This window comes from Coloeus monedula (assembly GCF_965178545.1).
Source record: "Coloeus monedula genome assembly, chromosome: 2".
NCBI lineage: Eukaryota > Metazoa > Chordata > Aves > Passeriformes > Corvidae > Coloeus > Coloeus monedula.
Window position 1 is genome coordinate 54,595,645 of NC_138782.1, and position 19,384 is coordinate 54,615,028.

The window sequence follows — 19,384 nt, forward strand, 5'->3', positions numbered from 1 at the left end:
TTCACAAGTCAAACATGATTTGAAAGCAGGTAGGACACCTTCATAGCGCTTAGTCAGACCTTAGTGATCTGTAAGTCACAAGTACATTTACACACAGCCTTCCTTGCAATTCAGCAGGAAAAAACCCACATGCAGCACTCAACCACTCAAATCAATTTACTTCAGTCAACACAGGTGAAGTGCAGAATAAACAACAGGCACCTGATCAAACCAAACTTGAAAGATCCCCTGGGCTCCACCAAAAACACTGTAAAAAAGTATCAACTTCACACAGAAAATAAAATCTTAAATGTAAAGACAAGACTCTAGTTTGGAGTATGCAGAAATTAAAAAAGCAACCCTCCACCAAACCAGACATATGTCACTAACATGGCACTATAATTTTCTTCTATCACAACAATTCACAAAAGATGGAGCTGGAATCAGTGTCCTGCTTTGCAAAGCACTCTACGGTGCAGACTTACGTAATCTTGCCCTGTAACACAAAGCCTCAAATACTTATAAAAATTTAAAGCACCCTGTTAGAAGGTAACAAGGACGAGGCGTTTATACCCAGCAGAAAGAACTAAAGTTGCAGCCTTGTATACAGTTGCAGACATACAAGTTACAAGATTACACTATGGTTGCCACGTACAATAAAGTGTGGAATGGGTGTCCTTTAGTAAACTTCATCTCTCAACAGCTCCCAAGGACAGCAATTACAAAAGCCTAGGATAAAAGTTCAGACAGAAACAGATTCGTCCACTCTGCTTTACATAGCTTAAGTTCATCTCTGTTTTGCACAGACCAAGCTTGAAATTTATTTCACAATTTGAGCTATGACTCTTCGCTTTAGCTTACTGGAGAACAGATGCACAGACCAGAGCTACCCCTCACCTTTCAAGACTGTCAGAGTAACAGTGAAAGTATCAGTAAAGGGGAGAGGAGGTGATACACAAATTATTCTTATTAAGGAGGACAAAACCTCCCACACTCGTTTTCTACCAAAATAACCACATGTGTGCACATAAGTAGTTACTTGGTATTTAAGTTACTGGAATATCACACTCAAAATTCCTGAGAAGCAACTACTGAGTTGCAAATTAATACAGAAAATACTACTGCTCACACCACCACCATCTGCCTCTAAGGCAGCACAGACTGCCCAGCCTCACAAGTAACTGCACTATTGCATCCCACAACAGAAAACGGATATGACTCATCTGAGTCAAATTCTTTAACGCTTGACATGATTGCTGCTAATTCTTGCAAAACGAGATTAAACAGATCTGATAGGCGTTTGGCTTTGTCAATGGTAACTCCAGGTGGCCTGTGATAGCTATGATTCCATTCTCATTCAATTCTGTTTTACAGCAAGAACAGCCTTGGATTACTGCTGCTTCTTACTCTCTCTATTAATTCAAGATGCTCAAACTTTACTTCCAAAGGCAACCCATCTCTGCATATGACTCCAGTACCGAAAACTACTTTTATACAGCTACAACACTAATTTAGAATTACTGCAGTACAATTTAATATCCAGCCACTGTGTAAGAGTGTTTTAAATTTCAGATTTGATGTTAACTATCATGGATATTCTTGTCTTCTTAACAGAAATGAGTCATATCTAAATCACCAGTGATCACAATAGCAGCACATCTGATCCAGCCAGCAGCTCATAAACTCAGGAACACTGAGTTGTCTCCTCACCTTTAGCTACGGTCTACTGGTGAGTCATTTACTCTCTATCCTTTTGGTTTCATTCTCCTTAAAATGATGAGATGGTTATCTGTTCCCTCCATAAAGTGCTTTAGCATCTTATAGATGAAATCCTTAAGTAAATACATTACCCACAAACGGGAATGGCCAGCATCACAGCTAGCAGAAGCAAAAAAAAAAGACTTCAAGATAAAGCACTTGGAGCACTGTAAATGTTGAATTCCACTCTGAAGTATTTCTATATGGACATTCACCAAGCTAAGACAGTGCTGAACTCCATGTATAGAAAAAAAAAAATATTGTACCAGCAGCACTTTTGAAGTAGAACTAGCACTACAAATGAGGTTTTAAGTGACTTGCATTGCATCCTATTTTTGAGTAAGAACAAGGACTCCAAAATAGAAACGCAAGCAAACATTTTACTGGAGAAAATAGCCCACAAAGGAATCCATTACCTATATTTCTTAAATCACAGTAGACAGCAAAAACTCATGCTAGCCAGCTCACAACTGAACCAAGGAAATGATACTAGAAGAACCTTATGAATTCATCCATTCCAAGTGCCTAAATCAGTGGGGCAAGAGAAAGTTTGATGACTGGCATAGGCTAGTTGAGCCAAAATGGCAGGAACTACCATTTGCACATATACCAGGTGATTTCCCTAATCTTATACTCCTATTCCTTCTGTGTTCTACGTACACGTAAAAATGTTTTCATTCCAAGTAACTTCTGGAATACAGTTAATATTCTAGGCGTTCTAGTACCAATTAACTAAAATCACTCAGTATACATGATCTCACTGCAATATTTAACATAGGCTTCAACCACCATTCAACCTGCAGTGCTGAAATGGTAAAGATAACAGCCATTTATGTTAAAAACAGAATTCTTTTTTTTCCTACAGCAATTATTGATGCAAACAGGAAAGCTACATGGATGTAAGTCTGAATAATTGCCATCAAAATAGATATTCAGCTTTACAGAAACTAAATAACACACACAACTGGTAGGAAACCTAGCTCAGTTTGCATTTGAAACATATAAACACTTAAATTCTCATGCTTCAGGCTCTTCACCTTCTATCTATAGAAGAGAAAAATAAATATTTAGGATGAAGAAACACTTGAAACACTGGGGGAAAAAAAGTGTAGCCACCACCTACTCACACACTCATTTTTAACAGAGTAATCACTCTTTCACAGAGATTTATCCAAAAATACTTGGATATAAAGACCAGAAAATTAAAGCACAAACTCTAGGAAACAATTTTGCCAGCATAAACCAAGTCATTTACAATATCATAAGTCAAAAATTAAGCTCCTGAAATTTCATTTGTTTCTTTTGCAGTCAACCTTCTTCATTTACAACACTGAAGGCTTTTGAGTATAACTGCAGGGCAGTTATATTTAAGCAGAAACTAGTAACTGAAAAATATTATATCTTTTATCAAAAAAAGGAACTGAGATGTGCTCTCTGAGTTATGCATTAGAGTTTGACTGAAAAATCAAATTATTAAATGGAAAACGAAATTTTTACATCATATTCAGTTGTAACATTTTGTACATTTCATGCAGATACAAAGAAACTGATGATCCATGCTGGAAAAGATGCACAAATGCTGTACTTGCAATCTAGTTCTATATGGTGAATCCCAAAGATTCTTTTTCAACAAACAGCACATATTAGCAGGTTATTTGCTGAATGGCTATTAAGGCCTAAGACTTGCAATAGCTACTCACTGCCCTTAATTCAGTTTAAGGGCCTCAAGAAGACTGTCAACTTGGAAGCTAAGATAGCTGCTGGAATTGTGCATTCACAAATGCAGTATCTTTAACTCATCTTCCTGAACAGATACAGCACTGCAACCGCACTTCCTCAGCTCTGAACAAAAGCTTCAAAGCACACTTGTTACACCCAAACTAGGAAACCAGTAAAGCGATGCTGACTGATTAAACATGGTCCCAGGTCCCACTTCTGCCTCAGGACCAAGTGGCTTGGAATGGTTTACATCAGTCTTAAATTCTCCTAGCCTCAGGTTGCTTGCTTCAGACAGGCCACTGGGAATGCTACTGAGGCTCTACTTATTGGCACAGACCAAAAGCATGCCAGAAGTGATAACAGCTTAACAGCATAGGCCACTGAACTCTGGTATCCATGTGTAGAAGCCTAGAAGATAAGGGAACTAATGTGTATGTCTCCGAACACCGATACCTGGATAACTGTGGAACCAGCCAAGGATTGTTGTGAGAAAGAACAGGATGTGGCTGGAGAAGGGGGCCATGTAGAGATAGGGCAGCATTTTTCCAGGACAAACGTCCTTGTTCTGGCTCCTGGAGAGAAGCACAACACAGTACAGTGCAAGAGCAGGAATGAGGTCAAGAAGTGGGCATGGACTATAGAGGGGGATCAAGACTACCACAGACCCCCTAAGTCCTCTGACCCATTTCCAGAAAGGTCTAAAAGAATGTACTGAGCATGATAACTAACTTGCATAGAAAGCGAGAAACTTATCTCCGGAGCAGAGAAAACTTATCTACAAAAAGGTACCCCCACAAAGTCCAAGTGTGTGTGCACCCCATGACCTTGGTCACACCATCATCTGGATCAACACTGGAGCCAAGACTGCTGATCCCTCTTCCTTTTTCCCTCTCTCTCCCTCTTTAACCCATCTCTCTCTCTCTTCCTTTTCACTCTACCACTTTATCCAAAACCCACTACTGTTGCTTATACTGGGAGACAGCGAACTAACATACCAATTTCCATGGCAAGTGTATAATCTAACGAAACTTTGTAAGCTTTTGCAGACCCTCTGATTTTTGTCACTCCTTTTGACCATAAGCACATACGAATCTTGGGTGCTCCCCTTAAGAGTGGGACATCACACCACAAATACTTATTTGCTAGCAAAGATGTAGTCGAAATTTCAATTCAGGTGGCAGAATCTTTGAACTTTCAGATGATGAGAAGTCCTCAAGTTTTTGTTGTAATATAGAGCAAAACTCAGACAATGTTTTCAAACCTTCCTGTAAACTGAAAGTATCTGAAAAACATCAGACTGAGAGAACAAACAGCTGGCACAGCCAACATGAAATACATTCCTTAGCCACCCTGACCGGAAGAGGAAAGGATATGAGGCAACCCGCAAGGAGACAAGATCAAGAATAACATGAAACCACACCTTTAGGCAATCTCAACACAGGTTGCTGCAGTCCTGCTTTTGGTCTGTCCTCTGGAATGCATGCTCAGCTCACAGAACCTACTCAACAGAAGGCTAACCAGAAGGAAGTAAAGGAGTGAGTTAGCAATCAGGCCAGTTCCATGACCTACCTCATCACGTAATTCTCCGAACACTGGTGAAGCACCAGGGAGAAGTGTGTTAGTCTAGCTTCTCATCCACTTAAGCTGCCATGGGACTGCATCTCAAAGGATACAATGTTCTCAACTCTTCCAGCAGTCCTACTTAATGAAAGGAAGTGCACAGAAAAATGGATTTTATGATCTTCCTACCCTACTTAGCACTGAAGCTAGAGTGAGGCAGCAGTATACTCCTAGCAGGAGGACAATTCTCTTTTCTGATATTGATATGCACATTGCAGTAACTGTCATCTTGCTTGTATTTATTTATTGGCATAAAGGATTATTTGAAAATGTGTCATTTGGGCCTTTCAGTGTTAGAAGTCTGAGACAGTTCTACTGCAAAAGTACTTGACATTACTACGGCAGTAGTTCTAAATCATAGAATCATAGAATGGTTCAGGTTGGAAGGGACATCAAAGTTCACCTAATTCCAACCCTGCTGCCTTGGGCAGGGATGCCACTCAATAGATCAGGGTGCTCAGGGCCCATTCAAAGTGGCATTGAACACTTCCAAGGACGGGTCATCCACAACTTTCGGGCAATCTGTTCCAGTGCTTCACCACCTGCTGAGTGAAGAATTTCTTCATAACAGCTACTCTAAACCAGCCCTCTTTCCGTCTGAAAACCAGTTTTAACCTTTCAGTTTAAAACCATTCCCCCTTTTCCTGTCACTATCTGTCCATATAAAAGTCTCCCTCTCTCCTTTTTATAAAGCTCCTTAAGGTACTTAAAGGCCACAATGAGGTCGCCGTGAAGTCTTCTCCATGTTGAACAACCCCTGCTCTCTGTGTCTGCAAATCAGTATATTCAATTCATAATGAATAAGGAATATATAATTTCTTATGAACTGAATTAAATCTTGAAGATGGGCATCTGCCAGTTTGCCACCAGCCACAGCATAAACTGAAATCCACTAATTGGAATGTCTGCCTACCAGGAAATTTTTCAACTGAAGCTACTGTTAAAAAACTTGAACAGAGAGGATACCGAGACAAGTATCAGGTTGTCAACTCACTGATAATTCAAAGCAGAGACACTTCTGGGATGCTGCACAAAACAGACCAAAATGCAAGCAGTTAAGCAACAAAATGGACTGGAAATTTTCCAGTTCACACCCATTTGGCAGGGCTTGCTGCAAAAACTCTTGCTTTAGTTTAGTCCATTTTCCCAGTGCTTTTATTGCATTTTGGCCTTCTTGCATCAGCTGGAAAAGGGAGATCATGGTTTCCGGTAACAGAATTACCGGCAAGAATCCCCATTTTCTTGTTTCTTTTGTGGAATGCTTTTAGAACACATACATACTTTTAAGACTTTCTCCATTTACCTCAGAATTGTGAAATACACCCAAATGTGTTGAAGTATTTAAACCATGTTAAATCCACTTTGCACTTTAATGGCCTCCACAAGCTTTTGGTGCTATTAAGCCTCAATGAAATAAGTGCATTTGAGTAAATGTTCAATATAAGCTCTTTGAGTGGCTACTAAATCCAGCCTGAGACACTTCTCATCTGTAAACAGAGCATTCTGCAATACACCCTGAGACTGATCCAGCAAAAAATCTGCTAGCACAGCTGGGCTGGGCTGCACCACAGTCTCAGCTCTCGACAGTGCTGCCCATATAGACTCCAGCCTAAAAGGCTTGTCCAGAACCAAGTATACACCACTAGTTCCCAGCTCTAGCCAAGGCCAAAGGGCTTCCTTCCTCATGCTGAGAGGTTGACAAAGTACTTTCTCTCCAGCTACAGACCTGGGCTCTGCACAGCCATGGGAGGTTCAGACTTCACCACTGGAGGTGGCCTTCTATTGCTGTAGTAAGTCAGTGTACTCCCATGCTGCCCTTGGCCTGTGGCAGCAAGTAGAAGAGGGGAAAAACCACCTCTGAAGTAGGGGTAGGAGTAGGAAATAATGCCTCAAGAACAGACCAGAATTGGGCACCGCTGCAAGACCCCAGCGCTTCCTCAAAGAGAATAGCATTGGTCTCATCAGGCTGCTTTCATGGCAAAGGTAGGGCCTTTTCTCCCCTCCTTCCTTTAGAATCACATCACTAAAGAACATGCTGCTTCCCTGCTCTACAGGTACCCTTTCAAAAAAAATAATAAAACCTGTTTGTATAGCAATAATATAGCCGTAGAGGATACTTTGGAAGGGCTACTTTTTTTCTGGCTTGCCCTGCAATGTCTGCCATATGTGGCACCCTCACTATACATGGAGCTGTTGCTCCTGGTCAATAAATCAGGAAAATTCCCAAAATAATAAAAACATTGAAAGACATAAAAGGAAACTAGAACAACCAAGGTTGTGAGTTACAGTCTCAAAACAAACAAACAAAAAAATCCCTCTTTGAGAATCCCTGTTTCTCTTCTAATTAACATGCAGTCATAAATATAGCTGTGAAAATTGGAGTCTTCACAGTCTTGAAAGGTAAATAATAAACAAATATTGAATGAATTTATCACGGAACTTTACCTCCACAAGTTTCATCATAATAAGCAAAAGAAAATAGTTTGTGCACAGCAACTTGCATGATTTGCAAGGTCACTGAAAACCCTTGTAAGAGATTATGTATTGAACGACTCCAAGTATCAAATGAAGTATATTTATTTTTATATGAAGTAATAGTGAAGTTCAGTTCTGCAGAAAACATACTGAAACTGATCTCAGGGAAACAGAGAACATAAATACACAGGACCTCATCTTATTTACACAAGTGACAATCACTTCTTTTCTACTGAAAGAGATCAGGATGGTGTCACTGAGCTTTTTGCAATTGCACTTGATCTGGGAATGATGACGACATTCAGAACGGACAAAATTCCGCTCCCAAGGAGATTTGGAAGGATTCTCTGTTCTTCACACCAACTGCCTGGCAAAAACTTCTCATTTCCAACTGTGATCTGGAAGACAAGGGTACATTCAAGAGGCAAATGGCTTCTGCCCTTCTCCACAGATGCCACATGTCACTTCCATTGATGGCAAGAGCTGCAAGGAGTGAGTGAAGAGATGATGCAGCACACAACCAAAAACCTGGATTTCACGATCATGCCACATTATTGAAAGCATAACCAGTAGTCAGCATGCATATATTCAGGTTAAAGTCAATCCATTTTCACTCAAATCAGCTATAAGGTTCCTGGAGGAAGGTCAAGAAACCTTATCTGAGATACTGTATTGAAAGGCAGTAATAAACCAATAAACACAAAATTATGGCATACATCTAGTGTGCTTCCCTTCAGAGACATTCTTCTATAGAGAAAAGGCAGTACTATCATGCTTTAAAAAGTATGTGTAGCTGCAAAAAATCATACTGAAGGTGGAGCAGCGGAAGTAGGAGCATTTAATCTTATGGATGTGCCTCTACGGTGGAGTTAAATGAAGCACTTTGCTACTGTGTCAAGATAAATTTATCCCAAGCAGGAGGGGCCCAATTTCAGAACCATAAATGAATTCCTACGGAGGTACAACTGTTCTGGTACATCTTTGAGTCTTCCTTGTTCATCCAGGGCTTCCTGTGGTACAGTCAGATGACTTGTGCACACTGCGGAATAGACTTCTGCCAGAAGTTTAACCTGCATCTTCACACTTCACAGACTGCAGGTCTCGGTCTATAAGTCCCTAATAAGCCAGAAAGACTGTTCTGAAAGCAGCATTAAAACTGTATCAGACAGGTATTGTGTGAAGGGGAAGAAAACCACATAAATTCTGCAAGAACTGCAGATAACTCTTCTGTGGAGATATCACTGAAAAACTGTCTTCACCACTGAAAGCACCAGCTGCTTACTCACCCAGAGTGCACTCTCTGCAAGAGACACCCACTGACACAATCAGCAAGCAAGTCCCAGAGCAACTCATTTACTTTATTACAGTAAGGGAGAAATCCAGAGCCAAATTTTTACAAGGGTGTCTAGCTCTTAAATCAAAATATACGTTTCTTGTGGGATTTGAAAGAGCACTGATTCCCACTAGCTTCAAATGATTCAGACTGTGGGAAATCTTTAAGCCCCATGCTGCATCTAAACTCATCCCAATGTTTATGAATAAAGGCAGACACGATTTAGAAGAGAATTCAACTCTGGCATGCTGTTGTTAATAGTTGATCAGCAGCTCTTCATAACTGAAATATTATACCTGCATCACTCAAGGCATAAATTTGGTCTCAGAGGAAAAAAGTAATATAAACCAAAAAAGCAGCCTGTGCTTGTATGTCAAGCTCAGCTGGAGGTTCATGTTCTCTTGGAACACAAACAATTACAAACTTCTTACAGAAATCTACCCATCAGTAATTACCGGAAAATCCCCCATTGTCAAAGCAGATTCTTCTGTCATCTGTCACACACACATGTTCTGGTGTATGAGATGACTTTGCTGACTGCTGCAGATGTTTATCTCACTCTAACAAATGCTGTACTTCTTAGTGTGTCTGTACTGCTGAGTATAAACCCCCAGAGAAGCCATACTGAAGAAGTGGTAGGAGACTACTGTGGACAGTGGATGTTTGGGGACAATCTAAAGCAGGGAGCCCACAAGGAAAGATGTGAATCCCAGCAACAACTTCTATTTTATTAACCACAGACTTGCAGAATCCCTGTCATTATAGAGCCGCTGAGGTTTTTTAATTCCTTTGTGTTTAACTTACAAATAAACTTACAGGTTTTCTATACATGCAAATACAACAACTCCAATAGAGACTGCTCCAAAGGCACTGGGGAAAAGAGGAACAAGTTTTAAATTATCAGGACCAGAGAATACACTCAAAATTCAGCTGTTCTATACCAAGACAAAAGAAAACAAACTGCCATAAAAATGAAATTTTCACTTGCTTAATTTAGTTTAATTTAAGACATAACAAAGGGTGAAATTACTGAGGACAATGGTGCTAAAGGATGCGTGTAAGGCCTTTTCCACTTTTCACTTGAAACCTTTGGGCTTTAACACAACTTGTTTCAGCTGTTGTCTCTTGCTACATTTACAGTTTTTCGTATTGTGCTTCTTTACTTTGGAAAGATACTAAAAAAAGAAGTCAAATTATTATCATGACTTCAGCAAATTCAAGAGTCATTTCTTTATGACACATCCTGTTCAGAGCTACAGAAATGTAAACTGCAGAAAAATCGAGCTTTCTTCTACATTACTCAAAAAGCATTCATCTAGCTCCATTCAGCATTTTCTCCAGTGGGGAATATACTTAGATGATGTCTGCTAATACACATGCCCCACAAGTTTTGCATCTTTACTGTAATTTAAGACAGCCTAATAATTTCATAACCTGCATTCCTCCCACCACTTCAAATATCATGAAGTATTTCTAAACTAGCTCTATCGCCCTGATGCACTTAAAAGAGAAAGTACCATTTCAAAAGCCTAACTTCTAGTAACTTCCAGCAGCTTCTAAATAATCCAACATAAGCCTTCATTTGGACTCTCTAGTTAGCTGTCTCACTGATAGCAGCTCAGTAAATAAACACTGTAAGAGCATACGCTTAAATGTTACTTATGTTACAGACATGGCTGGAAATTCACATCCATGGCAGACTCTGCACAAGCCTCTCAGCCCCTCAGCTGTAGGAGAGACCCCGGGAAGCTCTTTCTGCACAGCAGAGCTACAAACTGCTGTGACAGGCCAGTGACAGAGTCTGAAAGAGAACCAAGGTCTCACAGCCCACATACATGGAGTGGGTGTATCTTCTGCGCTCCTCTACTTTAGACAGAAGCTGATGGAATTATCAGTTTTCCAGTCACCTATTGACAAGTAGCCTAATGAGAGTAGTGCAGTACAATACCAATTTTGGAATTTGGTTATAAAAATTTACAGCTGGTCCAGCAATGGAAATATTTGTGAATATGTTGTTTCAAATCCCACAACTTTTTCATAAATTAAGAAGATCTCCACTAGCACTATGAGCACACAAGCTTTGTATCAGGACTACAGATTTTTTTCCAGACTCATCATTTTTGTTGTAGATGACATTCAGATGCTTTAGAATTAAATACTCTTCTGGGTTGAAGATGTGCCATGAATTTGGTTTAGGTTTCTAATGCTGATTTCTAAGAAAGTCTGGAATCAATGTACAGAATCAAAAGGAGCTTTATAACCCACCCCACCTAAACATTACAATACGTGCTGTGCATTCCGACACAAAGATTCTGTACTCATAATACTTAGCATCCCTGACATGATTATAGTCATACTCTCAAGACAGACATCAGCTCAACTCTGCACACCATTATTAACCCACTCGGCACCTCTTGCTCCAACTCATCACTTGCATCATATTGCTGCTGAAATACAGAATTTTTCAACATGATTTCCACTGACAGTGGGACTAAACTTCTTTTTATTTTTTTAGTAGTTGTCCTGGACTCTGAAATTGGACAAGAATAATGCATCAGGATAATTTCTCCCGCTACACTAATAAGAACTATAATTTGATTCTCCAGTCATGATGCTATAGAAACAGTAGTGGGGATAGTGCAGCACCTGGGGCATGAGGGGGGTGTCAAAAAGAAGTAAAATAAGATATGAATATAAGTGCTGCATAACCACAGGAAGTATGTGCAGTATTTCAAGTGTTTGACAAAACTCTGTCAGTGAAATTAAAAAATATTCATCAGGAGGCACAGATAAAAAGGTGGTGAAAAACACCTAATTGTTCTGACAGACAATGTGGAATAAAATAAAGCTTGTGATTATTCTCTCTGCTAGTGAATTTTTTGCTCCTACAAAGATTTAATATGGTAGGATGTGCTGGTTTTTACCACAGTAAATATATACGCCAACTTCTAGAATCAAAAACATCAGTTTTGAATAGAATATAACCTCACTTGGGTTTAAGAGGGAAGTTTGCATTAGTGTGTCACAATCACGAACTTCAGGAAACTTTTATATAAAGGCATGAATCCCACTTCAAAAAAAAAAAAGCATCATAGAACTTATCATATTTAGAGGAAGAAACCACAAGAATGCTGTTGAGCCCTGGTACTGTTTTACTGCACTTCTGTGCGCCTGTAAATGTTTCTAAACTGCACAATCCGCAAATGTCCTGTAGAATCTGCAGAAACAACTTAGGTGTAGAGCATCTTTGAAGTAAAGTTCACCTTCACACAAGTGACTGTACTAGTTCTCTGAACTTTCTGTCATTTTTGATACCAAGAGTCTTCCCAAGAACATAGCACACTATGTTTCCAAGCCCAGTAAGCCAACACTGCCAATCTCAAGCCCAAGCCTGCATGAATTCTGAGAGCAATAATGCTGAATTCCAGAAATGAAGATAAGATATTAAACCTATTTTATCATCTCTTATTTGATGAACTGTATTTCAGTTGATCATTGCTGTTCTGGAGAATTACCTCAATAGCCTGACACAACAGTGTTAGTAGAAAATGCTATCTATCCTAAGGGCCACTGATGGATGAAACTTGAGCATAAGAAGCTTATGAAATTGAAATTCCCCATTATAAGATAACATGAAAGTTAGAAGGACAGTTTTATATGAAAAGCACATCAGTCAAGCTGTTTAACGTGAGAACCAACCTAAAACAAGTGACTGCACAGATTAGAAAACCCATATCCGCCTCAGTCCCTGTGTGATCTTTATCTTCCACCAGTCCCTCTGAGACTGTATTTAAAAGTCAGAATGCCCAATACTGTGCATCTAGCAAATTACTATACAAATCCCTGCTTAATTCTAAAAACATGTGTGAAGAAATTACCTTGACTTAGAGCACCTCCCTCCCATGAAGAGCTGACTCAGATTGCTGATTCATGCATTTTTTTCCTTTTACCATACTTTTACCTATTTTGTTTTTCTCAAACACTTTGTTCAGCCAGTCCTTGATGCACTTATGTAACACAAAGTGACTGTGTAAAAATCTGCTCAGAAACAAAATCATTCTAATTTCAATTGCCAAAAAAAGATAGGAAAAAAAAAAAGAGGAAGAATGCTTACCTAAGCCAAACAAACTCTAAGTACTTTACACTCATTTATGGCTGTTTCCAAAAGAAACTGAGCAATTAAAGAAAAATAAACAGGATATGCAGATCTGGTCATTAAAATTTAGAGAAAATTCCATTTAATTACAAAAGCAATGGTTTCAGTGACTTTTAAAATACCATGATTACCTACTGCACTGTAGAATGGTGTTTCAGATACATTTTGGCATATTAAAATATTCCTACTAAAATATTTCTGAAGTATTTCGAAATTAAGTTGAATTTAAGAGATACCTGTAATTCACCCACACAAGCTTAAAATTACTGGAGAAAGAAAGACAGAAAGAAAGAAAGAAAGACTCTCACTGTACTCTCTTTACAAAGGAAAAGAGTCCTTAAGACAGCTGATGAAATCCAGATACATCAAGTTTTGCAAGAAATTGAACTACATTTTCCTCTCCTTACCTTCCTCTTTAAGTAGAAGAAAATGTGATAAATATTGAAATCTCTATTTTTGTCAGACACTTCTACAGTTTTCAGGGCTCATTTGACACTTGCTTCTCAAGAAATAAATTTTTTTGCTGAAATCAAGTGTAGTTTAAGCCATGCAATCAGAAATGCTAGACTAGGCTCATTCTTAATATTTGGTGCATGCATGGTTCCATTATACATACCTGGCACCTACTCACTAAATATGCACTGCTAATTATGTCTCAGCATTTAAGGGCCATAGTTGACTGCAGGTGGCAGAAGGAGGATTATTAGTAGGCTAATCTACATTTAGAGCGGATGATGAGTATTTTCATCTAAGATATTTTACTTAATACTCCTTCAGGTTCTCTTTGTAGCTGTGAAAGGCATGAAGCAAACATGCATCAGAAATCACCAAGACTTCAGATTATGTTATACATAGCAAAAATTAAGATATTTAAAAGGGAAGCCTTAACGATGTACAGGTATATTATACTGTAGGTCTATCCCTGTAAATCACAGTTAATTTACATGCTTTACGAGAGGTTTTGTTTTGTTTCGTTTTGTTTCATACAAACACAATTATAAGTTTGATTTTCCCAACCTTCATGAAATCACCTTATTCTTGTAACTTAGCTGGCCTTTACAATGAATCCAGGAAGACTTCATACCCTGAATATGACCAGTTAACTGTCACGTAATTTCACTGCTGAATTTTTATTTCATATTTAGTCATGCTGTGCTATTTTCATACACTATTCTTTCTAAATAACATAGTGTGCAGATATTCTTTATGGTATTACTAATATCACATTTGACCACTGAAAGCACACAGCAGAAGAGGACAACAAGGATAAGAGAGAAGGAGTTTAGGTCACCTACAAATATTCTGTCCCACCACCCTGTTAAAGCAGTTAAAAAAAAAAAAAATCTGTGCAATAGCTACACCCTCCATGGCTGTTTTGGTTTTGTTCCCTACACTGTTCCTCATTTGTGTTTTTCTACTACAGAGCTTCTACTCTTTAATGTTGTTCCTAGTCTCAGAGAGATTTTTTCATTACTTTTAAGTTTCTGGAGAACAAATAATTCTTAAAAATAGAGAGAGTGTAGAAAGTGCAACAGGGATAAAGAAACAAGTATGAAAATCCACAGATCCCTCTAGACATAAGACCAGCAGCATAACGCAGGTTTTGGGATTGCAGCTGGTTTATCACTGGTCAGCCCAGGAAGTACAGAGTATATGTGGAGCAGACACAAGCTTCTACATCTAAGTGTCTTCAGTCCAGGCACTGGAGGTGATCAGCTCTCCTAGTTCTTTACAGGTTTATGGACTTTGCTACTAAAGCAGAATGACAAAGTATTTTTTCTGCTTTGTAACACTTCCACTAAATTCCAGCCAAACAGGATGAAAGAAAAAGTAATGTTTTCACATTTACAGTTTGCTGAAAAGCCATTGAAATAAGCAAATTATATTACATAAGCGTGCAGTTATGTAGCACTACATGCCAGACGCCTACTGCCAGAATTAAAAGGGGCCCACTTCAAGTCAAATCTCCCATTACAAGAAAAGCGTCCATGAACTATCAAGACCCCGCCTACTGAACAGCTCAGAGTCTAAAAATTAACCAGTGTAAGAGGCACTGAAACATCAGGGATAATTCAGCTTTGTGAGACTCACTACGCGACAGCTTCCACGACAGAACCGAAAGAGACCCTCAGGTTTCACCTGTCCTGGAATGAAGAGACGTCAGAATGCTTGAAATCTCTGAGCTGAATGCAGAGAATGTAAGTCTCTGTTCATTATAGAATGCAAGAGTTTCATTCTATAATGAAACTCAATGGCCTTCCTATTTCCACCTGTGAGGACAGCTCCTCTGACTTCTCTGAATTGTTACTTCTAAGGACAGGGCTCTGCATGGGGCAGAAGGAATAAGCTGTGAGTACACGCTTCACAACCGCCCACCTCACTGAACTGAAAGCAGCAGTCCATGAGGCAAAGCTCGCAAAGTTTCAAAGAGGTGACAGCATATGCATGCCTGTGCTGAAGAGTCTTTTGTGAGAACTGGTTACAATACTGCCAGGAGGTTTTTGTTTGTTTGTTTTTGTGTTCGGGTTTTTTTTTCCCTTTTTCTTCACCCCTCCCCAGGAGAGGAGGAAATTACAGTATCTGACAAAACTTGTTAAATGCTTACTTTTAGCATATATTTCATATACACCAAAGCCACATCACACAATAAGCTTAAAATTGCAGGTCAGGTCAATTTCCTGCTTCTGATTTTTTTAAAGCAAAAAGTCATTAATTCAGTACTATAACCTTAGTTGTATGAAGTCTTTGAAAATATAGCAAGCAGGGGTATTTTTTATTCTACATTCATGCCATGCATCTGTCAGTAAGATAAATAGGTGGGGAAAATTTTTAGTTATTATTTTTACAAGCGAGGCCAAGTACATCATAGCACAGAACGTCAAGCCACCACACCTTCAACTGAGGGTGCTGTATTTTTATCGCCGTGCAGCTGGTAAACTGGGGTGAGAGGATGCAGCCCTGGGTACTCTCGCCAAATAAACTAGATCAGTGCGCACAGCTCTTTGTTCCAGTGCATCCATCGTATATATTTATGCAACCAGTATCAAAAGCACAAACACATGGAGCGTCCCAGATATTGTGTCAGCACTAAGAAATTGTCCAGCCACACATCTGGTGTCAAATCTCCTTTTCAAAGCTCCCGTGGCCTGGAAGCTCCTGCCTGTTTCAGCCTGCACTCATCGTACTAGTACCAATTTGCGTCCCTGCACTCTGTTAGGACACCGAGAGAAAATAGCCAGGGCACGTTTAACCCGCTGGTAGCACAGCTGATTCACAGCACGCTTGCTGACATAAGAGTTTCTTCTCCATTAGCGCGGGAGACAAAAGCGGGCTCTGGCGCACTTTTGCCTCCCCACGTGAACCCGCGGCGGTGACGGCGAGCCCGGGTCGAGCTGGTCCCGCGGCGGCGATGATCAGCCCCGGCCGGGCAGCCCCTCTCACCTGCGTTGTAGAAGCGGTCCAACACCGCCGTCTCGCCGAAGTCCAGCTTGCCGAAGTGCAGGGTCTCCAGCGCGGCCCCCACCGCCTCGCACGCCTCCCGCAGGCTCTGCAGGGCGCCGCTCTCCGCCGCCAGCAGCGGCCCCTGGCTGGCCTCGTTGATCACGTAGGTGACCGCGGTCCGCCGGCCGCCACCCTTGGCCCGCGCGGCGCTGCTCGGGCAGGCGGCGGCGGCGGCGTCCTCAGCCCAGAGAGCGGCGGGCGGCGGCGCAGCCAAGTCGGGCGGGAGGCTGCGGGCGCCGGTCTCGGCCCCAGGCGCTCGCCTGCCAAGCACCTCCTCGCAGGGGGTCCCGCCGCCGGGCGGGCCGGGCACAGGCAGGCTGACGATCCCCTCGCTGCTGTCGCTCATCCCGGTGGCGAAGGAGCAGCCCCGGGCTCTGTTGCGCTGGCCGGGGTTAGGCGGATGCCATAGTGCGCCGCCCGCCCCGGAGCGGTCCCGCTGAGCTGCTGGAGGGGAGAGGCGGCCGGGCTGAAGCGAGGAACTCCCACTCAGGCTCTAGCGAAAGCTGACGGAGACAGGGAGGCGAGCACAGCCTCCCTCCGTGCCTGCCGCCGGCACCATGACGCGCCGATCCCTTCTCCCCCGCACCTGCAGGGACTACCCGGCGCGCCGACCCCCGGCAGCCCGGCCTCCTTCTCGTGCCACCCCCGACAACCCGCTCTTCCTTCGGCCGCTTCGCTCCTTGGGCGAAATTCCTCGGCCGCGCGGAGGAACCACTTGTGGGATCGCTCTCCGGCGCCCCAGCTCTAGCCGAACGACAGCTGCGGAGCCACGGGCAGCGCGGGCTGGGCCGGCCCCAGCACCGGGCGCCTCCTCCGGCCCCGCCTCCGGGCAGAAAGAACCTTTTCCGCCCCCCTGCTCGGCGTTCCGGCCGTGTCCCGAGTGGGAGCTCTCGAGGAAGAGGAGTCACGTCGTGTCCTCACGGGCTTGTCAGCCTGGAAGGGCACTACTCCCCTTGGGAAGTTCCGGCCGCGGTGCCCCGGGAGGGGACGGCGGTACCGGCTGTTGGAGAGGACCGAGGGCGGCCCTTCCCTGCCGTCTCCTGCGGGGCTTTGCTTTGTAGTATCTTCCCCCCTAACACGAGCCCACGGTCGCGTTTCAAATCTGTGGGGTCAGGCTGCGCCTCTCCGCCGCTGAAACGACGGGAGCCCTGCCTCGCCCCGGAGCCTTCAGAAGCACTTGGGGTTCACCTGAAGGAGCCTGTGTTTGCAAGAAGCCAAATCCTATGCTCTGAACCTAATCCTGCTAAAGGGATTTTTATCATTTATTGCTTTTCTTGTTTGTTTTTAATGGCACAGGTATTCTAACTAGCGTGTCAGGAGTAAATGCTTTGAGTGTTTGCAGTGAGTTGAGAGCAGTGTCAGGACTGAGTAATCATTTGCCTTCTACTATTATCCGCCGCCTAAACCTGCCTCGCTCTGTGTTCCCGAGTGGCTTCAAGTTCACTGAAGGGTTTATGGCTGCTTTAAACAGGATCAGCCTCACGCTTCGCAAGTGCTGCACTCGAAAACTGGAAAACTACCCCGTATGTTGATTAAATATGACGGTTTCTTGTATTCACCTACAATTTACTTGTCAAGAATAGTTGCAATCTTGATAATTACCAAAAATATTACTTCACAGAGAAGGAAACTAGTGGGATATAGCCAAAAGCTATGCTAACTTTTTATGGTATAGTACCCAGCAGAGGAAGAGATCCTTTTTGGCATTTGAAATAATACATCATATGAAGACAAGTTGCCCCAAAATTTCAGATTATTTGCAGCCCAAGAATGACTCTGTGGGGAATTCAAAATGGATTTGAAAAGAAAATCATGTTGAGACTACTGCTGTCTGTTTTTGGATATAAATACTGTGAAAGTTTGTGATTTATCAAATGTTGGGGGTTTTTTTTGGGGGGGGGGGGGGGCTTCTATTAAATAGGTAGAAGAGAGAAGGAAAAATAGCACTTATTAGCTTTGTTTATATATCAATAGGTCCCATCCTTTTAAAATTGATGTTAAGACTAATCCACTTGTTGGCACAAAGCCTCCTCCTGTATCATTGTTTTCCATTACTTCTGTAGACAGAGGATCAATTCCAGAATAATTAGAAAAATTAGTCACTGCAGTAGCTTCAGTAGCTCTGTTTGCTTTTGCATTGAGCAGTCCCCTTTTCCAACAAGATATGCCTGGCATTTGCTTCTGCTGATAAGAAATCAGTAAATGGGGTGGGAAGATGACAAGCAAACTAAAGACTAATTTGCAGGGAAAAGTTAATATTTGCTCATCTGCCAGATACAGTAGGTTATTGTTTCTTGCTATAGTCTGAATGGCAAAGTGTTTTTCTAAATTACGGTGTTTTCCACAAAAATGCAGAATTGGTGTTAATCCATTCAGCATTGCAGTTACATCACCTTACAGGAAGCAAGAACAATATGTCTCTGTTGTTCTCGAGAACAGCCCATGTTTGTCAAGTGCAGGAGGAAGTCACGGACTGAAAGGAGACGGAAGAAGCATGCTATTCCACTTAGCATTACTGACTTGTGAGGTTTGCTTCATTGTTAGCACCATGTCTATTCCAAACACAAGTTAGTTTTTCTACTGATTTGGCTGTGAGTGAGGTTGAGCGCTAAACTGGGAAAAAAATCAAAATACTGTTGAGTAACAAACACAAATTGCTGATGCTTTTATAAAGTGAAAATATATCTTTTACTCTGTTAGCTCTCTAAAGCAAACAATCAGGTATTTAGGAGCTCTTGTGTTTTCATGTTTGATTAGGAGATAATTCCAAGGATTTTTAAAAAACTGAAACAACACCCCATTTGTTATCAGAAGTACTCTTACCTTGTTCACTTGTTTCTCAA

At 41.6% G+C, this 19,384-nt stretch overlaps 1 protein-coding gene across 1 annotated transcript in view; it reads right to left on the minus strand.

Moving 5' to 3' along the window:
* The window catches only part of MAP3K5 (mitogen-activated protein kinase kinase kinase 5), a 100,172-nt gene extending 82,904 nt beyond the window's left edge, over positions 1 to 17,268 (minus strand). The window contains exon 1 of the mRNA XM_082303411.1: positions 16,482 to 17,268. Within this exon, the coding sequence (XP_082159537.1) occupies positions 16,482 to 16,887 (406 nt within the window). The 5' untranslated portion in view covers positions 16,888 to 17,268. The remainder of the gene's footprint in view (positions 1 to 16,481) is intronic.
* Between the last annotated feature and the right edge of the window lie 2,116 nt (positions 17,269 to 19,384).